The 24,122-nt window shown below is 40.6% G+C and overlaps 1 protein-coding gene across 1 annotated transcript in view; it reads right to left on the bottom strand.

Moving 5' to 3' along the window:
- Positions 1-6,081: 6,081 nt before the first annotated feature.
- Positions 6,082-24,122, bottom strand: part of MYBBP1A (MYB binding protein 1a) — an 85,292-nt gene continuing 67,251 nt past the window's right edge. The window contains exons 22-27 of the mRNA XM_073615043.1: positions 21,801-21,932; positions 20,388-20,456; positions 14,949-15,062; positions 13,384-13,485; positions 9,111-9,235; positions 6,082-6,943 (exon numbers count right to left, since the gene is read on the bottom strand). Of these exons, the coding sequence (XP_073471144.1) occupies positions 6,559-6,943; positions 9,111-9,235; positions 13,384-13,485; positions 14,949-15,062; positions 20,388-20,456; positions 21,801-21,932 (927 nt within the window). The 3' untranslated portion in view covers positions 6,082-6,558. The remainder of the gene's footprint in view (positions 6,944-9,110; positions 9,236-13,383; positions 13,486-14,948; positions 15,063-20,387; positions 20,457-21,800; positions 21,933-24,122) is intronic.

Here is a 24,122-nt window from a genome sequence, read left to right as displayed (position 1 = left end):
TATTTTTCCAGACAGGGGCAAGGAGGCAATGTCATAAGCGCATTTTCATAAACTTTAACTCAGCCAAAAATTAAATATTGAGCTGAAGGAAGATTGAAAAAAAAGGAGGTTAAGAGTAGCCCCCAGACATCGCTTAACCATACTGTGTAGAATGAAGAAGTCTGAAAAAGCCGCTTTTTGAACAACTCTAGGTCTCCAAAAAGGAGTAGCAATGACTTAAAACACCCCTCCTGGTAAAATTTTAGTAAAGGGCTAAAGATTTTCCGATAAAAGGATAGGTGCAAGTATAGGGTCACAGAGCTAGACTCAGCTTAGAATCAGGTTTCCAAGAAACCTTGGAATCTGAATATTAGGGCTGTAAACGGGGGTCCTTTAATAGATCATCAGAGAAGAGAACATGGGATATTCCACAAGCCAATAAATATCCTGATGTGGAAAAAGATGGGGTATAACCCCTTTAGATGTGTTTGCAAAAGCATCAGAAAATCTGTCTCACACTCATTGTGACTTTGAAGCTGCAAAAGAGTGAGAGTGAGGCTGTTCTTGTAAGGCATTATATATCACAAAAAGGGACCAGGCAGAAGACTCCGAGAAAGGGTTACATATGACATCAGAAATCTGATCATACTAGAGTTATCTTAACTTAACTCTAGTATGATCAGATTTCTGCTGTCATATGTAAACCCTTTCTCGGTGTCTTCTGCCGGGTACCTTTTTGTGATACATGCCTTTCCTTGGTTACGTCAGCAGCACCCTACATGGTGAACGATCTAGGAGTGACCACTCTATATGAGTGGATAATTATGTGCTAAGCCCGCATTCCGCTTTTTTCTGTTCCAGTAAGGTAGAATGTTTGCAGCCCACAGAAGAAACATTGTCACCAAAATTAGGGCATGTCAGCAAAGGAGTTAACATGGACAGTTGGGTTGGAACCTCCTTCCTTCCGTAGCAACCTCAATGTATGTCTCTTAACACCTATCTACTGAATCTGAAAAGAAGGGAACACCTTCAGTAAAAACAGAGGATTGATTGTTTAGTGCGAAAATAGCTGGATCCACAGCAGGAACTGTCCGTATGTTTTTAAACTCCTCTGCCATAGGTGAATGTTAGTCAGAGATAGTGAGGTGAAGAAAAAAAGACCACACAATTTAAATAGGTAAAAGTTACCTAGAAGGCTGGATAAAATAGGGGAAAAACACAAAAACTGTATATGACCTCATCACCTTGTGCCTTGAAAGAATGTGTGCTTGGCAATGCAGTGTGTCTTTTATGATTTATGTAGAGTATACTAATGATCCAACAAAACATTTAGAGCCAAGAGATCAGTATTTAAAGGGAAACCACATCTTACTTTTTATACATCGCTGATCCCGTCCAGGGTTCTTACCCCTGAAAGGAGTCCTCTGGGTTTTGTGCCATAGGAATGGACCCTAGTCCCAGTCCCTGGGAACTACAGACCAGTTAGCCTAACATCAATAGTATGCAAGCTCTTGGAGGGGATAAGGGACTATATACAAGATTTTAGTAATGAAAATTATCATTATCAGTAATCAGCATGGATTCATGAAAAATCTTTCTTGCCCAACCAATCTATTAACCTTCTATGAGGAGGTGAGCTGCCATCTAGATGAATGAAGGCCCGTAGACGTAGCGTATCTGGATTTTGAAAAGGCATTTGATACAGTTCCCAGCAAACATTTACTGTACAAGCTAAGGTCTGTTGGCATGGACCAAAGGGTGAGTACCTGGATTGAAAACTGGCTAAAAGAGAGAGTTCAGAGGGTAGTGATAAATGGGGAGTACTCGGACTGGTCCAATGTGGAAAGTGGGGTCCCCCAGGGTTCTGTCCTAGGACCAATCCTGTTTAACTTATTCATAAATGATCTGGAGGATGGGATAAACAGCTCAATCCCAGTACTTGCAGATACTAAGCTAAGCAGGGTAACAGCTTCTCCGCAGGATGTGGAAACCTTGCAAGAAGATCTGAACAAATTAATGGGGTGAGCAACTACATGGCAAATGAGGTTTAATAGAGAAAAAATTAAAATAATGCATTTAGGTGGCAAAAACATGAATACAATCTACTCACAGGGGGGAGACCCTAGGATGAAAAAGGACCTGTGGGTCCTAGTAGATGACAAGCTCAGCAACCCCATGCAATGCCAAGCTGCTGCAAGCAAAGCCAATAGAATATTGGCATGCATTAAAAAGGGAATTAACGCCAGAGATAAAATTCAAATTCTTCCTCTCTACAAGACTCTGGCCTGGCCACACCTGGAGTATGCCACCCAGTTCTGGGCTCCAGTCCTCAGGAAGGATGTACAGGAAATTGAGAGAGTACAGAGAAGGGCAACAAAGCTAATAATGGGACTAGAGGATCTTAGTTAAGAGAAAAGGTTAAAAGCATTGAACTTATCCTCTCTGGAGGAGAGACGCTTGAGAGGGGATATGATTTCAATGTACAAATACCGACCCCACAATAGGGATAAAACTTTTCTGTGAAAGGACATTTAAAAAGACTCGCGGACATTCACTAAAATTAGAGGAAAAGTGATTTAACTCGAAACTGCGTAGGAGGGTTTTTGCGGTAAGAATGTGGAATTCTATTCCACAAGCAGTGGTTTCAGCAGGGAGCATAGATAATTTCAAAAAACTATCACCTAAACGACCACAACATACAGGGATATACAATGTAATATTGACATAAAAGCGCACACACACACACACACACGTTGAACTTGTGTCTTTTTTCAACCTTACCAACTATGTAACATGCAAAGCACCCTGAGGTCAACTCATTTGTTGCACCACTCGCCAAATGCAGGATCCAGTGCCCAGAGCAAACGGTACAAACTGACCCTGTTAATGATGGTATGTTTCCCAAGATGTACTTTAAGTAGGGATGCACCGAAATTTCGGCCACTGAAACATATCGGCCGAAAATGGCCCGGGTAAGATTACAGTACTGTATGTGTTATGATTTTTACTATTTTTTGAATTTGCCGCCAGGCTCCGCCCCCGTGCGTCACGCCGCTCGCAGGGAACGGAGCCTGGCACGGAGAGGCTTCGGAGGAGGACGGAGCCCTCGGACACTGCGGGTGACATCGCAGGATCCCGGGGACAAGGTAAGTAAAGCCGCCCCAGGATCCTGCAATGCGATCCCGAGTGTGGCTCGGGGTTACCGCTAATGGTACTGAATTTTAACCCCGAGCCACACTCGGGAATACTGCCAGGGAGGCTACGAGAGAACTCCAGCTTTTCAACTACTGCACCATAGTTTGTTGCTGTTGGGCTAAATTTAAACTATGTCTCTCCCTAAGCTGTCAGCCCGCTGCATGTGCAAATGCAAAACTGTATGTTCTGTATCTGTGGCTGTCTACATGCTACAGTACTATACCGCACTGTGTTCCAGGTATGGGCGGTGACTTCCATAAACACAGACTAGTCTACATTGCTTGCTGTGATTGGCTGAGCACCGCTGCTGTAGACTAGTCTGTGTTCCAGGATGTCTCCGCCCATACCCGGGGCCGGAACACAGTGTGGTCCACTGTATGACTAGTATGTATCTAACCCGCAGCTACATACATACACTTATATCGCACATCCAGCCGCTGACACCTTAGGGAGAGAACTTGGGGGAAAAAAAACTACTAGTTCTCATTTAAGTCGAAAGAAAATAATAAAATAAAAATGTTATAGCATAGCAGATAGCACTGTACTAAGTTATATTTACAGAAACTGTGAAACAGAATAACGGCCTTCTGCCATATTTCTGTTATGGTTAGTTGAGAGAGTTGTTCTTTAAAGTACTACTTACATGTATAGTTTGTTCTCTTGTTGGGCCAAACTATATCATTGTCTCTCCCTAAGCTGTCAGCCCGCTGCATGTGCAAAACTGTATATTCTGTATCCGTGGCTGTCTACATACTACAGTACCGCATTGTGTTCCGGGTATGGGCGGTGACTTCCATAAACACAGACTAGTCTACATTGCTTGCTGTGATTGGCTGAGCACCGCTGCTGTAGATGGTCTGTGTTCCAGGATGTCTCCGCCCATACCCGGGGCCGGAACACAGTGCGGTCTACTGTATGACTATGTATGTAACCCGCAGCTACATAAATACACTTATCGCACATCCAGCCGCTGAAACCTTAGGGAGAGAGAACTGAATTACTAGTTCTGATGTAAGTTGGAAATTAATAAAATATAAAAAAGTCAGTCTTTGGCATTTTTTTATTATATTAATATTAAATATTATTATTATATATTAATATTTATTTTATGCCTGTTTTATTTGGTATGGTAGTGCAATGTGCACTGACTGCAGTCTTATTTTATTTTATTTTTATCTTCTGTGTCCACTGTCCAATTTTATGTGGGTTACTTTTTATTAAAGTACGTTTGGACATTACTGGATTGTAGTATTCTTTTCTTCATAAAATTAATGATTAAGTTGAATATAAATAATATAACAAATACGAATGTAACACAATTTTGTATATCCAATAACTTTTTGGGGTAATAGATAAAAAAAAAAAAAAAAAAAAGCCTATTTCAGTTTCGGTGCTGTTTCGGTATCGGTTTTCGGGATCAAGGAAGATTTATTTTCGGTATCGGTTTCGGCCACATAAAAACCCATTCGGTGCATCCCTAACTTTAAGAGTAATCAATCTGAAAACTTAATGAGCCTTGAGGCAATAAAGTCATATCTTGATAGAAGTGTCATTTGAAGATTAGGAAGAAAAAAAGAAAAAAAAAAAAAAAAGATAAATATAAAGTAGACTGACAAAAAGGAGGCTCACAGAATGAGCAGGGTTTCATGGATACACTGAGGGGCATTCCCTGCAAAGGGAAGTAACCAGCAGCAGTAAAGGAGACACAGCAGGAGCAGAAGCCTGCAAGTAACACACAACTCACTTGTTTTGGTGCGGTTTCCAAAAAGATCATACTAAACTTCGGCTTTAAATAATCCACTTGTTATTGTACAAATCTGGTCACTATTTTGACCCTTTCACCCCCTTCATGGGAACTATAGCTATGTTCGAATTTTGTGCACTTCTTTCTTAAAACTTACTGAAACCAAAATGTGATGCAGAGCAAATGCAAGAATAAATGCAAGCAAACACTGTTCCCTCCATAAATCTCAGTTAAAAATTCAAATGCATTCCAAATCATTCCACACTGCTTCACAAAAACAAACTTGAAAATATTAAAGCTTTTCATTGTTTTAAGCCACATGCTAAGATTGTGTGCATGAACATCAAGTCAGGGGAAGTGAACATCTAGATATCCTTAGAGACACTTCAAAGAATAAGAGCACTTCAGAACACCTAAGCTCCTTTACCATTAACCTGGCAAATCAAGAATATTTGCAAATGTACTTTTTCAGCTATTTCTCAATGTCTTGAGGGCTAGAGAAAGAAGATGTGCATAGAAATGGGCCTCTGCATACAGAATTATAATAAACCATTTGAGGATCTCTTATGCCTAGTACACACCATGAGTTTTTTTTTAATTTTTATTCAACCCAGTGGTTGAACTCACAGCTCCGGTCGGAGCTGCTGTACTAACAATCTGATGTTAGTACAGCAATCTCCACTGCTGAGCTGTTTTCCGACAGGGGAACACCCCTGCCAGAACACTCCGCCAGCCATTGGTTGAGAGCACTGATCAAGAGCCGGTCGGCTGCTTGCTTTCCAGCATGCATGGTCAGCTTTTGTCGGACTGACTGTTATACACACAGATCGAATACTCAATTCACTGGCACGGACAAGCAGATAAACAGGATTTCTCCTCCGCTCTTGGCTCATCGTTTTATGGAAATTTCTACGTCAAAGACGTGCTCTATATAAATGATTAGGATTGCTAGCATTAAACATTATCAAGAATACAGCTTCAGTTAGGACACTTTTTTCAAATGCAAGATGAATTCCAGTGTGTATGCAACATCAAAAAATAACAATATCCTATACAATATCTACAAACACCTGATCTTTTTTTACAGACCAAGCTATAGTGAACTAAGCTCTACCACTATGCTTAAACAAATCCAAGGATATTTAAAATGAAGGAGGTCAATATGCCATTCTCATTCTTCAGTTTACTTAAAACAATACTTACAGTATTACCACAAAAAAACTTCCCACTCATAGCATTACAAAAGGGCAACATACTAGTTTGCCTTTCAGCTCAGATTACAAGGATACTGAAAATATGATACCTGAAATTTGTAAGTACATTTTGACATTGCATATAGAAACCTTTATAGAACAATGATGTTACTACTGTAAACTGTAACATATAGAAGGAACCATAGCATAACTACTCCCCCTTGTGTTTTATACAGCCATGACAGCCTGTTCTAAAATTTATAAAGTATACATAAACAGAAAACTGAACATTTTGATATCAGTGTTCATCATAGCTGGCTTTTTAATGAAAACCGGAATAGCTAAAATGAACTGTAATCAGAGTTAAAAAAAAAAACATACACTACAAATTCTGTACAAGATCTGAAAAAAAATCAGTCTGTGTAGTAGAAATATAGGTAAGTGTCACTAGCTGTTATTAGACTTCTTTTGTTTCTTTTTCTTCTTTGCCTTTTCAAGTTTTGCTGTGTCCACTTTTTTGCCCTTGGTATCTTCATTAAGTTTTTGTTTCTTGTTTCCTGGTGCTCCCAAGTTCTCATTTGCTCCACCTTCTTGTTGTCCTGCCTTGTTTCTCTTCCTCTTCTTTTTCTTAGATTTAGTGCCTGGTTGCTGTCCTTCCGAGTTCGCCTCTTTGTTAGCTGGAGCGTTCGGATTGTGCTCCTCTCCAGCTTTGCCCTTCTTCCGGTTCTTGCGTTTCTTGCTCTCTGGTAAGACACCCTTCTTTTTTTTGGGCAAGGTACTTCCTTCAGAAACATCCACAGGTATTACTTTTAGCTTTTCCTTTTTAGGCCGCCTACAACAAGAAAATAAAAGTTATAAGAGGGCCAATGAGAGCTGCAGTGCTAGAGGTGTGTGTCTGTAAATCCAGGAAGTGAACAGGCAGCAGCTTCAGCTGCCCAGTTAAAATGATTGCAACCAGACTCAGTGGCGGGAGATTTCTGCAGCATATTTGGCAAGTACAGATTCACAGTATATATAAAATATGCAAAGTGGTTTGCAGGAAGCTTCAGACTGTTTTTATTACAAATGATGTGAGCAGAATGTCCCTCTTTAAAGACTTAACTTTTTTGACACTTGTTGCTTATAAGTTAAAATCAGTATTTGTTGCTAGAAAATTACTTAGAAGCCCCAAACATTATATATCGGAGACCCTAGAGAATAAAATGGTGGTTGTTGCAATATGTCGCACTGTATTTGTGCACCATTCTTTCATATTCAATTTTTTTGGGGGGAAAACATAAACTAATAAATAAAAAAAAAACAAACAGTAAAGTTAGCCCATTTTTTTTGTATAATTTAAAAGATGTTACACCGCGAGAATCGTAATCTTTATTCTAACCAAAAAAATTATGAGTCTCATTTTAGCCAGAATCGTGCAGCTCTAGTATACTGTGTGTGTATGTATGTATGTATGTATGTATGTATGTATGTATGTATATATATGGGATGCACCGAATGGGTTTTTTGGGGCCGAAACCGATACCGAAAATAAATCCTCCTTGATCCCGAAAACGATACCGAAAGTGACTGTTTTTATACAGGAGATGGTCAGCGACTGGGGACATGGTACAGGAGATGGTCAGCGACTGGGGACATGGTACAGGAGATGGTCAGCGACTGGGGACATGGTACAGGAGATGGTCAGCGACTGGGGACATGGTACAGGAGATGGTCAGCGACTGGGGACATGGTACAGGAGATGGTCAGCGACTGGGGACATGGTACAGGAGATGGTCAGCGACTGGGGACATGGTACAGGAGATGGTCAGCGACTGGGGACATGGTACAGGAGATGGTCAGCGACTGGGGACATGGTACAGGAGATGGTCAGCGACTGGGGACATGGTACAGGAGATGGTCAGCGACTGGGGACATGGTACAGGAGATGGTCAGCGACTGGGGACATGGTACAGGAGATGGTCAGCGACTGGGGACATGGTACAGGAGATGGTCAGCGACTGGGGACATGGTACAGGAGATGGTCAGCGACTGGGGACATGGTACAGGAGATGGTCAGCGACTGGGGACATGGTACAGGAGATGGTCAGAGACTGGGGACATGGTACAGGAGATGGTCAGAGACTGCAGACATGATACAAGAGATCAATGCAGCCTCACCAGTGCCCGTCAGATGCAGGCAGCCAGCGTCCCCAGTAGTGCAGCCAGTGAAGGGAGAGGAGAGCTGCCGCCGCTTGTTTGATTACAGCGCCGGGAACATCACAGCTTTCATTTCAATAGCTGTGTGTTCCCCGCTGCGCGCCTTCACATACAGCCCCTCCCCCTTGTCCGGGCACTTTGATAGACAGATCACCCTTCCATTGGGACGGGTGATCTGTCTATCAAAGTGCCCGGACAAGGGGGAGGGGCTGTATGTGACGGCGCGCAGCGGGGAACACACAGCTATTGAAATGAAAGCTGTGATGTTCCCGGCGCTGTAATCAAACAGGCGGCGGCTCTCCTCTCTTCTACGATATATAGGAAGCCCCCCTCAGGCTGAACCAGGGGCATTCAGTATCGGCGGCATTCGGTATATCCCCATTGGGCTGAAAGACAATTTGTTTCAATGCAATTTGAACATTTGAACACTTAAGCGCTGCACATTATTTAAATTTAAATAAGTTTAACATCACAAAGCTACAGTGTATACGTCTACTTACAGCAGTGGGTATCTCTTTACACAGTAAAGCAATTTCCGCATGCGTTAATATAAGGTTAGAGAAGGAAGAAGCTCTTTTCCTTAATGGTTTGTTTGTTTTTACTGCACCACACATGCATGATGTGAACAAGGCATATAGAAAACAATTGTTTTCTATAAATTTTTCGATGGAGTGCACAAAGTGCAGCTCAAAAGATATGGTGTGCACAGGCCCTGTCTAACAAGGGAGTAGTTTTGCTACAGCACCGCTGTATGCTTTAGTACAGTTGAAAGTAAAATGATGCACAACACAAACTATACATACATAAAGCCAAGTAACTTCATCACGTTCCAGTACATGTCTTCCACTCTTACTGGTTTCCCAAATCCATCTTTTTGGCTCAGATCTTGGAGGACAGGAAGGAGATTTGCCAAACTAATTTCAAGTTTCTGCAAAAGAAAACAGCAGTATTTGCAAATATACCTTAGTGAAGTCGGGATGGGAAGCTTTAACAATTATGTACCCCATTTTGTACTTCACAAATACAGAATCGGCTACAGAAATCTTGTGTCAAACATACAGTACAGGTAGGATGTCTGCACACAGAATGTTTAGTAACATCTCAAAACCCGTAGAGCTGCAGACAGGAACAGGATCCAGTCTCGACTCGCATCTTCCCAAAATTGCATGGCACATCTCATCTTTTGTGTGTGTGTTTACACCAATTTAAAAATGTATATAAAATGTGCTTATTTACTAATTAATTAATTTAATGGATGATAATACAACAGAAGGCACATGTAGCAGAGAGAAGTTAGTACCAAAAATAAGATTGACATTTTACAACTTTGTATGCCATCATACATATTCAAGTGTTTTTTGTCAAAATAATGATTTCTGTCTAATCATTTCACCTGGTAATTACCAAAGACTAGTTATTCCTTAATTTGAGGTTTGTAATTTGAAAAGTTAAGGCTGAACAGATTTTCACGTAGATACAGAGGATATGTGTAGCCTTCCATTAATTTTGATCTTCTTTGTTCTCAGCAGTGTACAGAAATTCTAGTTTAACTGCTTCCCGACCAGCCACCATATTAATACTGCGTCAGGTTGGCTCCCCTGCACGAAACCACGTAGCTATACGTTGGCTCGCGATAGCAGGCACGTGCCCGCCGATGCTCGTGGCCGGTGGTCATCGCGATCGTGAGCAGGAGACACAAAACAGGGACGAGTATATGTAAACACACACTTCCCTGTTCTGTTCTGAAGAGGAATGACAAACTGTGTGTTCCTATTAGCTAGGAACCATGATCCATCACTTCCTCTAGTCAGTCCCCTTCCCCTTCAGTTAAAATCACCTCCCAGGGAACAGTTAACTCCTTCACTGCCAGTGACATTTTTACAGTAATCAATGCATTTTTAATCGCACTGATCGCTGTATTAATGCCAATGGTCCCAAAATTGTCCAATGTGTCCGCCATAATATCGCAGTCATGGGAGAAAAAAAAAAAAAAAAAATCGCAGATTGCCGCCATTACTAGTTTAAAAAAAAAAAATTATATATATATATATATATATATATATATATATATATATATATATATATATATATATATACACACACACATATATATACATACACATATATACATACACATACTATAAATCTATCCCCTATTTTGTAGACGCTATAACTTTTGCGCAAACCAATCAATATACGCTTATTGCAATTTTTGTTTTACCAAAAATATGTAGAAGTATACATATCGACCTAAACTGAGGAAATTTTTTTATTATATATATTCTTGGGGATATTTATTATAGCAAAAAGTAAAAAATAATGCTTTTTTTTTTTTTTCAAAATTGTTGCTATTCTTTTGTTTATAGCACAAAAAATAAAAACAGCAGAGGCGATCAAATAGCACTAAAAGAAAGCTCTATTTGTGGGAAAAAAGACGTCAATTTTGTTTGGTCACAACATCGCACGACCAGTTAATTGTCAGTTAAAGCGAATCGCAAAAAATGCTCTGGTCAGGAAGGGGGTAAATCCTTCCGGGGCTGAAGTGGTTAAAGTTTCCCTGCAATTTGCATCTGTGCAAAAGATTCCTGCTGTAAAGACTTGTCACTGCTCCTGTCTCTTCATGTGGTGGATAAATGGTTTTGTATCTGTCCCCTTGCAGGCTTGTAAAGGCATCATTTGTAGGATTGCACTGGAGCTTCCTGTAGTGGAATAACTTTATACTGGGATGACCTACTGCCTGGATCCCCAAGGTCTTTCTACACTCATACATGCCCCTCTTAATTTCATCACTAGACGATCAAGACAGCAGGTCTCAACTCATGCCTTTGCAGTGTCCAGCTATTTATGAAGGAACTTGTCCTGACTAATGCTTGCTTCCTAACCCCCCATAAGGTCAGCCTCAACGGCAAGAACATGTGGAGTGATCAAAAAGAATGCAGGAAAGTGTAGTAACCTAAGTGGGAATTTATCTCACAATGGAAAGATCTCTTTACACTTCCTGTTGAGCCTATAGTATGGAAAGGAAAAGCTCTTACATGAAATACAATTGGCAAAAAAAAAAAATAGCAGTTTTAACCTTCTCCCAATCATGTGACTGCTGTGAGAACCAATCACAAGGATCAAAAGATATGGATGCCATACTTCTGCTGGGTCATTAAAGCCCACCTAAATTGCTGCCAGCATTAAAGTGATTCTAAAGGGATGGTTTTTTTTTTTGGTTTTTTTTTAAAGACAAAGATATTATACTTACCTGCATCCCCAATCCTCTTCTTTTTGGACCCCCTGCCGGCAGTCCTGGTACCTCCTCCCTGCCAAGTGCCCCCAATAGCAAGTCTCTTGCTATGGGGGCACTCGAGCAGGCTCGCTCCTGAGAATGGACATTGTCCATATACACACAGCGTGGCTTGGCCCCAACCCCCGTTTTCTCCTCATTGGTTCACTTGCTGCAATTGACAAGAAAAATGAGGAGGGAGAGACCTGGGAGAGCCTCTGCTCTCATGGACATCACTGGATGAAGATGGGGTTCAGGTAAGTATAAGGGGGAGCTGCACCCAGATTTTTTACTTTAATGCATAGAATGGAATAAGGTTAAAAAAAAAAAAAAAAACAATCTGCCTTTAACCCCTTAAAGTGGATCTAAAGAAGGGCAACAGCAGAAAATATAATTATCAGAGAGGACTTGGGTAGGGTTATGGGGGAGCAAGTCCTCAAAAGCATGCCAGTGTCCAATTCAGCTGAAGGTACATATCTGTTACCCAAGGTGTATGAGTATGTTGCCTGTGTCCTGTGGTGTACAATTAAAGTGGCTGTAAAGTCTAAAGGTTTACCTTCATGCATTCTTTGCATGAAGGTAAAATCCTTCTGCACCCCCCCCCACAGCCCCCAAATACTCATCTGAGCTCCCTCTTGAGCCAGCGATGTGGGACTCCCTCTCTATTGGCTCCCACTGCTGTCAATCACAGCCAGTGAGCCAATGAAGAGAGGAGGGCTTATGGACACAGAGCTGGGCGCAGGAGTGAGCACACACCAGTGCCCCCAAAGCAAGTGGCTTGCTATTGAGGACACTGGTCAAGGGGGAGAAGCTAGAAGCCAGTCTTCACCTCCAACAAAATCTAAATTGTGTGTCCTTTAGGAAATGAAACATGAGGTTTTGTTTAAGGTAACTTACAGTTTCTTTAAAGAAACAAACTGAAGTCTTTGCGCTCTTGACTCAAAGCGAGGCTTGCAACGCACGCTGCCAGAGCCATTTTGTCATACCCGGAAGTTGCTGTTATTGAACAGCGTATCTCACTGGAGCCACGTCTTAACATGGGGGTCCTTCTTAGTGTATATATAAGGCAGTATATACAGTGGTACAGTACCCCAGATGACGTCTTAAGAGGACGAAATGCGTCGGGATGGACTACTGATACCACTGGCACTGCCGACATTTTATTTACAAGCACTTTTTATAGCGTCAGAAATGTGAGTGTTTTTACCCCCAATAAATATATTGTGAGTTTTATACAGTATCACGCTATGTGCTCTCATATATCCTTCACATATACCATTGATGCCTGATTGGACCTATCCTTAAACACACCACTGAAAGCACCTGGGTCACCAGGTATTGTGTCCTCTGCGGTGGCTGTTACCAAGGATCCCCACTTTACAAGCTAGATTGACCCAGTGGGTATATGCCCATCTGTGTCCAATCTCTCTGGGAAGCCTTTACTAGAAGCGGTGGCGGATCCTCTATCAACTCCTTCACAATTTTCACTTTTAATTTAATTTTATTTATTTTTGGTGTCACCACTATATGGACTGAGTTAATATAACGAAGACCAATACTCATGCTTATTTCACTATATGTACTCTATATATGGTATCACTTTTTCCACATGTTGTGTTCACTGATTTTGCTCACTGGTTGTGATTACCAGCAGAATTACATCAAATGGTCCTATGGACCATCTAAATGCCTATTAGCGCTGCAATTCTCTATATTTGAAGTCTTTGATTGTTGCAGTCAGAAAGGTATTGCCAAAACTATTTCATATAGGAGAGTCAAGTCATTTATTAGTCTTTTATACATACCTGTTGATTTATGACTCTGAGTAAGTAGTTAAGGAGTTCAAAGCATTTTATTAATCTTTCTTGGTCAACTTTCACTTTAATCTCTTCTGTAGCTTTTAACATCTGACAAAAACAGAAATTAAGGTTTACCCAAAATTATTCTACTAATATCATATATAATTTGATCAACTTGCAGCATGAAAATAAAAAAGACATTGAATACTGTAATGTCGCCTGCACTGGACTACGAAAAATCAGTGACATTCTACAAATTTTACCCGACTACTCATTTACAATGTTTATCTTGCTTGTAGTATGTCACCACCTCACAGCTAAGAATGTGTTGTGATCCAGCTCAGGAAATCCTCTCTGCATTCCAGGCAGAAACCTGTCAGCTAAGCAGACTGCAGTGCTTTTAGTGGGCACGTAAACACCGATATTGACACAAAAGGGAATGTCCCCAAACAGCACAAGACATCACTGTGCCGCCTCTGTGGCTTTTTCTTTTTTTATGTCGAACAAAGATTTTGTATTGAAAAATTGCAGCACAACCACTAGCCAAGTATCTTGCAGTTGGTGTGGTCCCATTGAATTTAATAGTTGAGTTTAACAGGTGGTGCTGTCTATCAAACTTGGCATGCTGCGGCCACAGAGCAAAGCATTGCTGCTGCAACGTGTGTACAGCTCCCTCTGGCTGCATGGTTTATTTTAGTTGGGCAGTCAAACCATAGCTTAACTGCCCTTAATCTGCAGCGCTAAATGATTAGGATACCCAACCAGGACCAGCAGGGATGCCAATCAATGCTCAATAGGGATGGTACTCGGTGCCCATCAGTTATGCCTGCCAGTGCCTCCTAACAGTCGTGAGTGCCCATCAGTTAGGCCTGCCAGTGCCTCCTGACCAGTGCCGCCTATGGATGCCCATAAGTGCCCAGTGCTGCGTATAAGTGCCGCCTCAGTGCCCATCAGTGGAGAAAAAAATAAATAAAACTTATTTACAAAGTTTTGTAAGAAAAAATGTTTTCTACATTTTCGGTCTTTTTATTTGCAAAAAATAAAAAAACCCTAGGAGGTGATCAAATACCACCAAATGAAAGCCCTATTTGTGGGGGGGAAAAAATGCTAAACATTTTGTTTGGGTACAGTGTTGCATGGCCGCGCAAATGTAATTCAAAATGCAACAGCGCTGTACTGAAGTGGTTAAAGACATTTATTATATTATCCATACATTGAAAGCGTGGAAATGTCAGTGTTGAGATGAAAGACTTTTCTGAGACCAAAACGCAATGCCAGTCCATCTGTCATGTCATTATAACGCACCCTCTGCAGATTGTCCGCATTTCATGCCAACACGGTTTTACTATTGCTGTGCACAAAAACAATGTATACTAAATGTGGTAAATAGCAAGCCACAGATTCAGATGCAGTAAACAAGAATTTTGACTCAATAATTAAATTAAATAATGCCAAATGTATATTTCTGTACTCTATAATGCAGGCCTATCAGCTAGATATAAGAAGAAAAACTCGTCCTTCTACATGTTGTTATAAAATGCAAATTGCCCAGTTAGCCTGGACTGACTTACCTCTGTAACCTGTGTCAAACTTTCTTTAATCAGATCCTGCCACTCACTCTGAGACAAGGACTGTGTTTGAGCAAGGTTCAGCAGAGATTTCATAAGAAGAGTGCATGCTTGTGCCTGAAAAAAAATGAATAAATGTTTCTCAATATTAATTATCCCCAATCGAAACAACCATACAACCAGTGAAATAAAACCATTCATTCGAACAGGAAAAAAAAAAAAAAAAATACAATTGTGTTTAATTCTTGTGCCATATTAAAACTGAGAAAACAAGGGATCTGATACACAGCTCAGTACTTGAATTCCATTTGTGCCGATTCCTACTCATACAGAGTTAATAAAGGCTCTTGTGGCTTACTGACCACTAGAAGCAATATACCAGACTAGGTTCATTAGTGTGTGTACTCTGTACCTAATGGCTTAGAACATTGTGGCTGTGAAATTATACCCCAGCTGGACAGCGACCATATTGAACATAGGTAAAATGAAAGAACTTATGTCAACTAAATCTTTACAATCCCACAAGCCAGGAAAACAAGCTTCAGATATAGTTCAGGTACATCTTAAACCAGATCTTTGCCCTCCTGCTAGCTTTTCAAACGAAACCACTGAACTCTACAAAATATTAGAAAATTTACATCACAGGGGCAGGCAACCTTTTAAAGGTGAGATCTACCTGAACAACATGAGACCTTTGTTGCTCCAAAGGGTTTAATGGGCAGGCAGTAAAATAAAAGGTGAAAATAAAAACGGAGAGGGAGCCTCTCAGTGTAAAATCCTTTTGGATATATTAAAATAAGATTAAAAAAAAAAACACCACTTATTGCAATCGATGTGAAAGACTGTAAAAAAAAAAAAAAAAAACAAAAAAAAAAAACACCCACTATTACATTCAAAAGATGGACACCACCTGGATCCTGATGTGTGTTCCACTCGTAGAACCGGAAGTGACGCACAGGAACAGCTGCTAAAGCATTTAGTCAAACAGTGATGTATTCAGAAGCTTCTTTTCACCTTTATTATACCTGCCCATTAAACCCTTTTAAGCAACACTGGGACTATACAGAGGAGGAGTAAGGACAAATACCAGGAAATCATCAGCAACACGTCTCCCTAAAGACCTACAAGCCTTTATGACTTCCCTAGCTGTACAGTAAGGGAGTCATCAACATCTGATGTGTGATGTACAAAAATTTGGCATGAGGTGGAAAATTCACAACAGGGGACACCCTGGAAACCAGGCACTCAAGCACTCCAGATTACACAATATATAAAAGACTTTTTGCACTATTTTCACCTTAAGAATTTTGCACTATTGTGTATTATATGTACTTATATTTACCCCTATATTGGTATTTACAGTTTGGTATGTGATTTATTAAGGTACAAGTTTTGATTTTTATATACGTTATAGCAAGCGCTGCCTAGGAACTATCTTACATTGGTTAAAATCTTCTATTTGCAATAATAGACAACAGCTGCATTCACTATTCAATATTGTTAAAAATAGGCACGGGTGTTTTTTTCTTATTTAGAAGAACCAATCCCCTGTATTATCCTCCTGCAGCAGCTGAATGGGGGAGAGGGGGAGGGAGAAAGGATGGATTAACCACTTGCCGACCATGCTATAGCCGAATGACAGCTACAGCACAGGCGGCTAGTTCTGGGAGGCTGTCATATGATGGCCTCCTACGATCATTCCCCACTGCGGGGCACCGGCAGTGCACTCTGCAAACAGTGTCCGGTGGACACTGCCGATTACAGATTGAGGTAAAGAGCCAAATCAGAAACTCTTTACCACGTAATAAACTGTGTCCAATCCCAGAAATGTCCAATTATTGGTCATTTCTTTCCTCATGCTTACAGCATGAGGAAAGGAGAGAAGAAAGCCGATAACCGAGTTCTCTAAAAAGGGACATCTACACTAATAATCAGGGTACCGATCATCAAATGTAGTCCAAGCAGTGCCGCCAATGTGTGCCCACCAGTGCCACCTATCAGTGCCCATCAATGCTGCCTCATCAATGCCGCCTATCAGCGCTCATGAGCGCAGGAGAAAAATAATGTTTCCTACATTTTATAACAGTCTTTATTCGCTTAGTTAGCAAAAACCCAGTGGTAATTAAATTTTAAAATTTTGTTTGGGTATAGAGTTGCATGACCACGCAATTGTCATTCAAAGTCCGACAGCGCTGAAAATTGGCCTGGGCAAGAAAGGGGTAAAAGTGCCCATTAGGCAAGTGGTTAAGCTGTTGCAGCAGGAAAATACAGGGGATTAGTTCCTGTAAATGCCGCCCCTGCTCCTGTCCAGGTTCTAGGGTTGGCAAGGAAGTGATGCGATCTATCCGTCACCTGCCCCTGATCGATGGTTTGCTGGAATGTAAAAAAAAATTTAAATGCTCACTGCCAAATTTGCAGTAAAACACACAGTATGCAACAAAATCTAAACTTTAAAAATCAGCAAGTCATATACAGATATATCAAATGGCAAAGAAACTGAATGAAGAGAAAAAACTACATGTTTTTAAGGGACACCAAATTATGGGTATTCCTTTTGATGCTCTTTTTTTTTTTTTTTTTTTAAATTGTATCCTACTATTGTAAGCCACTTGTCAGTTTTGCAAAAAAGTGAGAAAAAAAAAATGAGCTGATAAAAACGTACCTAATGCTGCCAGGTAATCGGTGTAAAAGATTAAAGGTACAAATTGTCAGAAATTTGGCAAACATAATCCCCGAAGCTATGTGAAAACTATTTTTTTCTGTCAGTCTGTGCATGATTGTATTGTGTCCCCTCCAAAACAGCCATTCTGATAACCTCTTATAAGAGAAGGGTGTGAGGCTTAAATGACTGGGTGTCCAGAAGACCAAACATGAGGCATTATTAGATCAAACAATGTGAGCACTCTTGATTTAGCTAGAAAGCGTTCAGTAGGGAGGAGTAAGTCATTACAGCTATTATATTTTTAATTCACCAGCGAAATAATGTGTAGGTGTAGAGCGGTGATATTAGCTTTAAGTTTAAAAGGACATACCTAGACCTGTCAAAATCTATTTCAACATTGTTTAAATTTGTATTTACACAACACTGCTCATTTGTTTAGCATATCTTAGGCAACTTTATTAAACTTACAAGTGAAGTGCTACAACAATGAAGAAAAAAAAAAAAAAAGTATCGGGCTGTATTCCATATATGCATTTTATTGCTTCACTCTAAAAGAATATGTATGGGGGTTAACCCTTCATACTTTCCTCTATGCTGCAGTATCAGTGTGATGCTGCAGCTGTCCCTTGTTGACACCAAGGCCCAAGTGAGTAGCCTTTCTGACTTTGTTGTAATATTACTAAAGCGCTTATGTGAATATAAAAAAAAAAAAAAATTGTGGTACAACTGGAAAACAAGTGAAAAATATTAAAAGATAAGTGAAAATTACTGCAATTATTGTCTTCTATACTGATATCACAAAAAGAATTTTATATATTAGTGTTAATAATGCGCTAATATCAACCTTCTAATATTGCACAGTGCTCCAACAAACTAATGATTGATATAGATATATAAAATGAAACAATAAAACACATAAAATAAGTGTCCGATAAAAACATCCACCACCATTAAAGTGGTTCCAACTACTCCCAAAGTTAATGAATATGTGTCGTAGTAAGACAGAAACCAGACACCTCTCTTGATTAATTAAAATCCAAAGTACGATACCCAGATGGTCACATCAGAGTCTCTGCTACCATTCACACGCTCTGGACTGTTTCAAGCCTCAATAATATGCCGCAATTCTCAAAAGAAAAAGGACAAAATCATTGCGCAGATAGTATAACTAAAGACAAATTGAGGGTTTGGGTAATTTCACTCACACATCCCGCAGTTAGATCACATATAAGTAAGGTCAGTTGCATACAGCTAGATTCTCCTCACTCCCCATCCAGTACACAGAGAACTGTGGGCGACATCACTGGCTCCTCCTGACAGCTTTCTGACTTTGGTAGAAAATATTTTCTGCATATCACTGGTAAGCAATGATTTTAAGGCCCTTTGCACACTGTCGGACCGTTCAGGTCCGCCTGTCAGTTTTGTCGGCGGACCTGAACGGGCACTCCATGCTAGTCTGTGACATGTCCGCTGACATCCGACCTGGTCCGATCCACTAAAATCAGACGGATGCCCCTACGTTCGCATGCGTCCCTGGTGGATCGGATGAGATCTGATGAAAACGGACATGTTGTCCGTTTTCGTCCGATCTCTCCTTAGTAACCAGTGGCGCTCGACAAGCCCCTCCCCGTTCAGTGAGCAGAGAGGGACCGGTCATTTGCCGGCTCGGCGGAGATCAACGGAGGGAGCTCCCGCTGAGCTGGCGGACAGAGGCGGACTCCGAGGCAGCGGATCCGCCTCGTGAGGATGAAGCCTAATTGTTGCCTGGAATTACTTTGTTAAATGTTTTGATGTACACATTACATTTACACTCGGTGGAATAGGAAAAATAATTTAGCTGTTAGTCGCCATGAACATTAAGTTTACACTACAATTCAGTTTCAACTCACGCCGTAATATAGCTATAACATTTTCAGCTTGTCATGCTATATTATTATACAGGATTTATAAAGTGTCAACAGTTAATGAAGGCAGACATTACAGTTACATTACAATTTGGTACAAGAAGAATCAGGGCCCTGCTCATTAAAGCTTACAATCTAGGAATCTACTCTAAGTGTAACACCGGGTTATGAAGAACACATTTGTGGTTTGGCAGTGGCTTTTTGGGACATGGCAGGTCACTTTCTCTACAGTGTGAACATGGGAGATGTACTCAGATTGCGTCTTAGAATTTCATCAGCCTGATTATTAACAGTTATTAACTAATAGCACTCCACATTCTGAGGATTGAAGGACAGCTGTAGAAAGCTATAAAACAAAAAGGCATAGGGCCTCCAGCAGCTTATCGGCAAATATGTACGCTTTATTGCCCAAGAGGGAAGAAAAAAATCACTACTGCAGTTAAATTTTTGCCAAGACTGACACTGATCAGGAATGAACTGCAGCTACCCTGATATCAAATAAAGCATCCATCAGCATACACAAATTGATGTTGAGATACATCACCTTATTCTGTGCTACATCATATACTATAGATCTTATAGTATATGATATGCATTACTCTGCAACTGACAACACAATAAGGGAAAATTAATGGGATCAGTAGCCATTTGTACCAAGAATAAGGACGAGGACCATTTCTCCAGCAAAGGCAAGGCAAATTTTATATTATATATATATATATATATATATATATATATATATATATATATATATATATATATACACATACATACACATTTGTTATACTACATTTTCAGTCTTACTAATGATTTTAGAAAACTGTAATCACTTAAAAAGGAAAAATTACAAAAAAGAAAAAAATAATACTCTCTCACCTGTTGATGTTGCCGAGCTCCATCCTTAACTGACTTCATTACGATACCCAACAGAGGCTTGCATATAAACTTTAAATAAAAGGAAAAAAAACACAGATGTCTGAGTGTATCAAATTATTTAAATATCATGAAATCTACTTCAAGAGAGCAAAAAGATAATTTATAAAAACATACCAGCAAATAAGGCAAGTTTAAGGTTTGCTATAGCCATTGTTCACTGCTTAAAATGTAAATATCTTGTTTATATATAAAGCTACAGATTCATTTTGTAAATAGGACATGGCGATTCTTGACACTAGGCTTGGGTAGATTGGACAAGGCATTGGCAGGGTGGTGGAGTCAGCACAGCTTTCCTTTATAAGGCATCATTATCAACTTCTCTTTGGAAGAGGAGACTATTACTAGACCCAACAATTGCCTACCAACAGGATCTACAAGCTACACAATGAGAGGACAGGACAGAATACTATAAGAGGACAGGACAGAATACTATAAGAGGACAGGACAGAATACTATAAGAGGACAGGTGGTCAGTAGGTCAATAAAGACAACTAGTAGTGGACAGCGTAATGTCTGCCTAATTTAATGTATTTGCAGGTTTGACTCCTTTTACTGCACACAAATAAAACTATTAAATAATTGTGTTCTAATCCTTTAAAGCGGTTGTATACCCGCTGGGTTTTTTTTCCCTACACCTGCAAGGGAAAAGGCATAATGAGCTAGTATGCACCACATACTAGCTCATTATGAGATACTTACCTTAGAACGAGGCATCTCATCCTGTCCACGCCGAGGGAGCTGACGTTTCCCCCTCAGCGTGTCTTCCGGGTATCGCGGCTCCGGCGCTGTGAGTGGCCGGAGCCACGATGTCGTCACTCCCGCGCTCTGGAGTTTGCCGGGCTGTCAGCCGAGAATCCCCTGTGCGCATGCACCGCTGCAGTCAGCAGCTCATTGCGAGGGGAATATCTCCTAAACCGTATAGGTTTAGGAGATTTTTTTTTTTAACCTACAGGTAAGCCTTATGCTTACCTGTAGGTAAAAGTTAAAAAAAAAAAGGTATACAACCGCTTTAATAATAAATAATGAGGGTGACCAAATCCAAATGTAAATTTATGTAGAGATTGCCCAGAAAACTAAAAATTCCCTGACTGGCTTTTTTGCTGAGCTAGAACACCTGATTATCAATCAGTGTTTTAACACGCAGACATACACTCAACATTGAACTGTCTGTTTCTCGTGGATGCATAAACCACCAGATAATAAATGCAGCTGGTACGTGAAGACTTAATCAGGTTAGCATCAAAGAATGAATATTATTTTGCAATATATATTTAACCTGGGTACCCAGTTTCTAAATGTTCTGAAATACTTTTTATGCTGCTCTGTTATCCGACAATCAATGGTATTACTTACAGGAAACCGATTGAAAAGATCCAAAAACATTGCTGCAGTTAGAGGACTGTTTCTCTTGGTCATAAATCCTTTCAATGATTCTTGGTAGAGTTCCGTGACTCGCTGAAGATCCAAACAGCCCATACAAACCACCTACGAAAACAGCACAAGAATTAAGGTGAACCTGTCGCTACAGAAAAGAAAAAAAATAGGGCAACAGAATGTAAAAAATGATTTAACCACTTGACCTCCAAAAGATTTACCCCCCTTCATGACCAGGCCATTTTTTGCATTGCATTACTTTAACTGGCAATCGCGCAGTCGTGCAACACTGAACCCAAATATTTTTTTGCCAAAAAACAGAGCTTTGTTTTGGTGATATTTGATCGTCACTGCTTTTTTTTAGATTTTTTGTGCTACAAACAAAAAAAGAACAATAATTTTGAAGAGAAAAAAAAAAAATTTTTTACTTTGATATAAAACATCCAATCAAAAACATAAATAAATAAAGGTTCTTCATAAATTTAGGCCAGTATGTAGCAGTATTTATTCTGCTACATATTTTTGTTTAAAAAAAAAATCCCAAGCAGCGTATATGGATTAGTTTGCACAATAGTTATAGCATCTACAAACTATGGGATATATTTTGGAGTTCAGAGTTATTATTTACACTAGCAATGGCGGCGATCAGCGACTTATAGATTGGACTGTGATATTGTGGCAGAAAATTGGACAGTGACACTAATACAGTGATCAGTGCTAAAAAATATGCAGTCACTGTAATGATACTGACTGGGAAGGGGTTCTACGTCTAGGGCGATCAAAGGGTTAACCGTTTGTGTAAAACATGTGCTGCTTTTACTAAGAGAAGTAATGGATTTAATTCCCTGCTTTGCAGGGACACAAAATCCATCACTTCCCCCATCAGAATGTATCTATGCCTTGTTTACATAGATATTCTATTGCGATTCTCTGCCCATCTAGGATGTGCAGTCAGGGCCTCACCTGCCATGAACATAAAAATCCTATCATTTATGGTTCCGGAGATACAGGGCTCCTGGCGCAGCCTGTCAGAAGCTACATACAGAGCAGCCAGTTTAAATACTGGCACAATCTGTTTGCAGCACACAGAGGATGAACTCACAGTGCCTCTCCTCACTTCTTGTCAGAGGCACTGTGCTCAATGGACAGCCTGGAGTTTGGACCAATGGTAAAGTACCATTGGACCAAGCTGTCCAATAAAAATGCTGCAGTAGAGGCATGCCTCTCACTGCAGTGTCATATTAGGGAGCATGTGCCACGCCTCTCACTGCAGTGTCATATTAGGGAGCATGTGTCTACATGCTCCCTTCAAGCCCAGCCCTCTTAACTGGAAGGAAAAAACATGGGTTTATGGGTATAAGATTTACCCATAATCCCATGTTTTTCTCACACCGTTAAGAGGGAGAATGAGAATCTGCTGCTGCTGAAAAGGTACAAGCTAAATCATATTATGCTATATGTTATAACAGCCCTCAAAAATTCCACTCACCTGCTCGCATTTTGCAAGTGGATTTTGAGGGCTGGAGAGCTATGGCTGCCTGGGAGCAGGGGGGGGCGAGCACCGCCGGCAGGCGGGTTGCATGGGAGCCGTTCTCCCAGTGATCGGAGGGGAAGAGAGGTGAGCCGCCACCCGGATGATCAGAGCGCCGGGAGCATAACAGCTTTCAATAGCTGTGCGTTCCCCGCCGCCACATACAGCCCCTCCCCTTTGTCAGGGGCACTTTGATAAACAGATCACCTGTCTAATCCTGGGATGGGTGATCTGTCTACTAAAGTTCCCCGGATAAGGGGGAGGGGCTGTATTTGACGGCGCTTGGTGAGGAACACACAGCTATTGAAATGAACGTCATTATGTTCCCGGCACTCTGACCATCCGGGCGGCGGTTCTCCTCTCTTCCCCTGCACAGGTAGGCTGCATTGGGGACACAGGCTGCACTGGCAGGCGCAGGCTGCAAGGTGGACGCAGACTGTATTGGTGGACTCGGAAAAAGTTATTTATTTTTATACCTTAATTCTGCATAAAACATTTAAGTGTAATTTCATGAGATAATTTATGAGGGCGTGTTTAGAGGCATAATTAGGGGCAGGGCGGGGTTGGGCAGGGCAACTGGTGGCAAGTAACCCTTGAGGACTGGCTAGTATCTCGGGACTTGAATTTTTAAGCCCTGTGTTTTAAGATAATTATCTATTTACTGTGAAATTTCTGCTTTGAAATTATAACTTCAAACTTCAGTAATTTGTCCATTAAGCCACCTGCTTGAGTAGTTTTTAATATAGTAATTTACCTTATAAACTATATAT

Source organism: Aquarana catesbeiana, linkage group LG02 (assembly GCF_042186555.1).
Source record: "Aquarana catesbeiana isolate 2022-GZ linkage group LG02, ASM4218655v1, whole genome shotgun sequence".
Lineage (NCBI taxonomy): Eukaryota > Metazoa > Chordata > Amphibia > Anura > Ranidae > Aquarana > Aquarana catesbeiana.
Note: the sequence above shows the minus strand (reverse complement) of the source record. Positions and strands in the feature narration are given on the sequence as shown.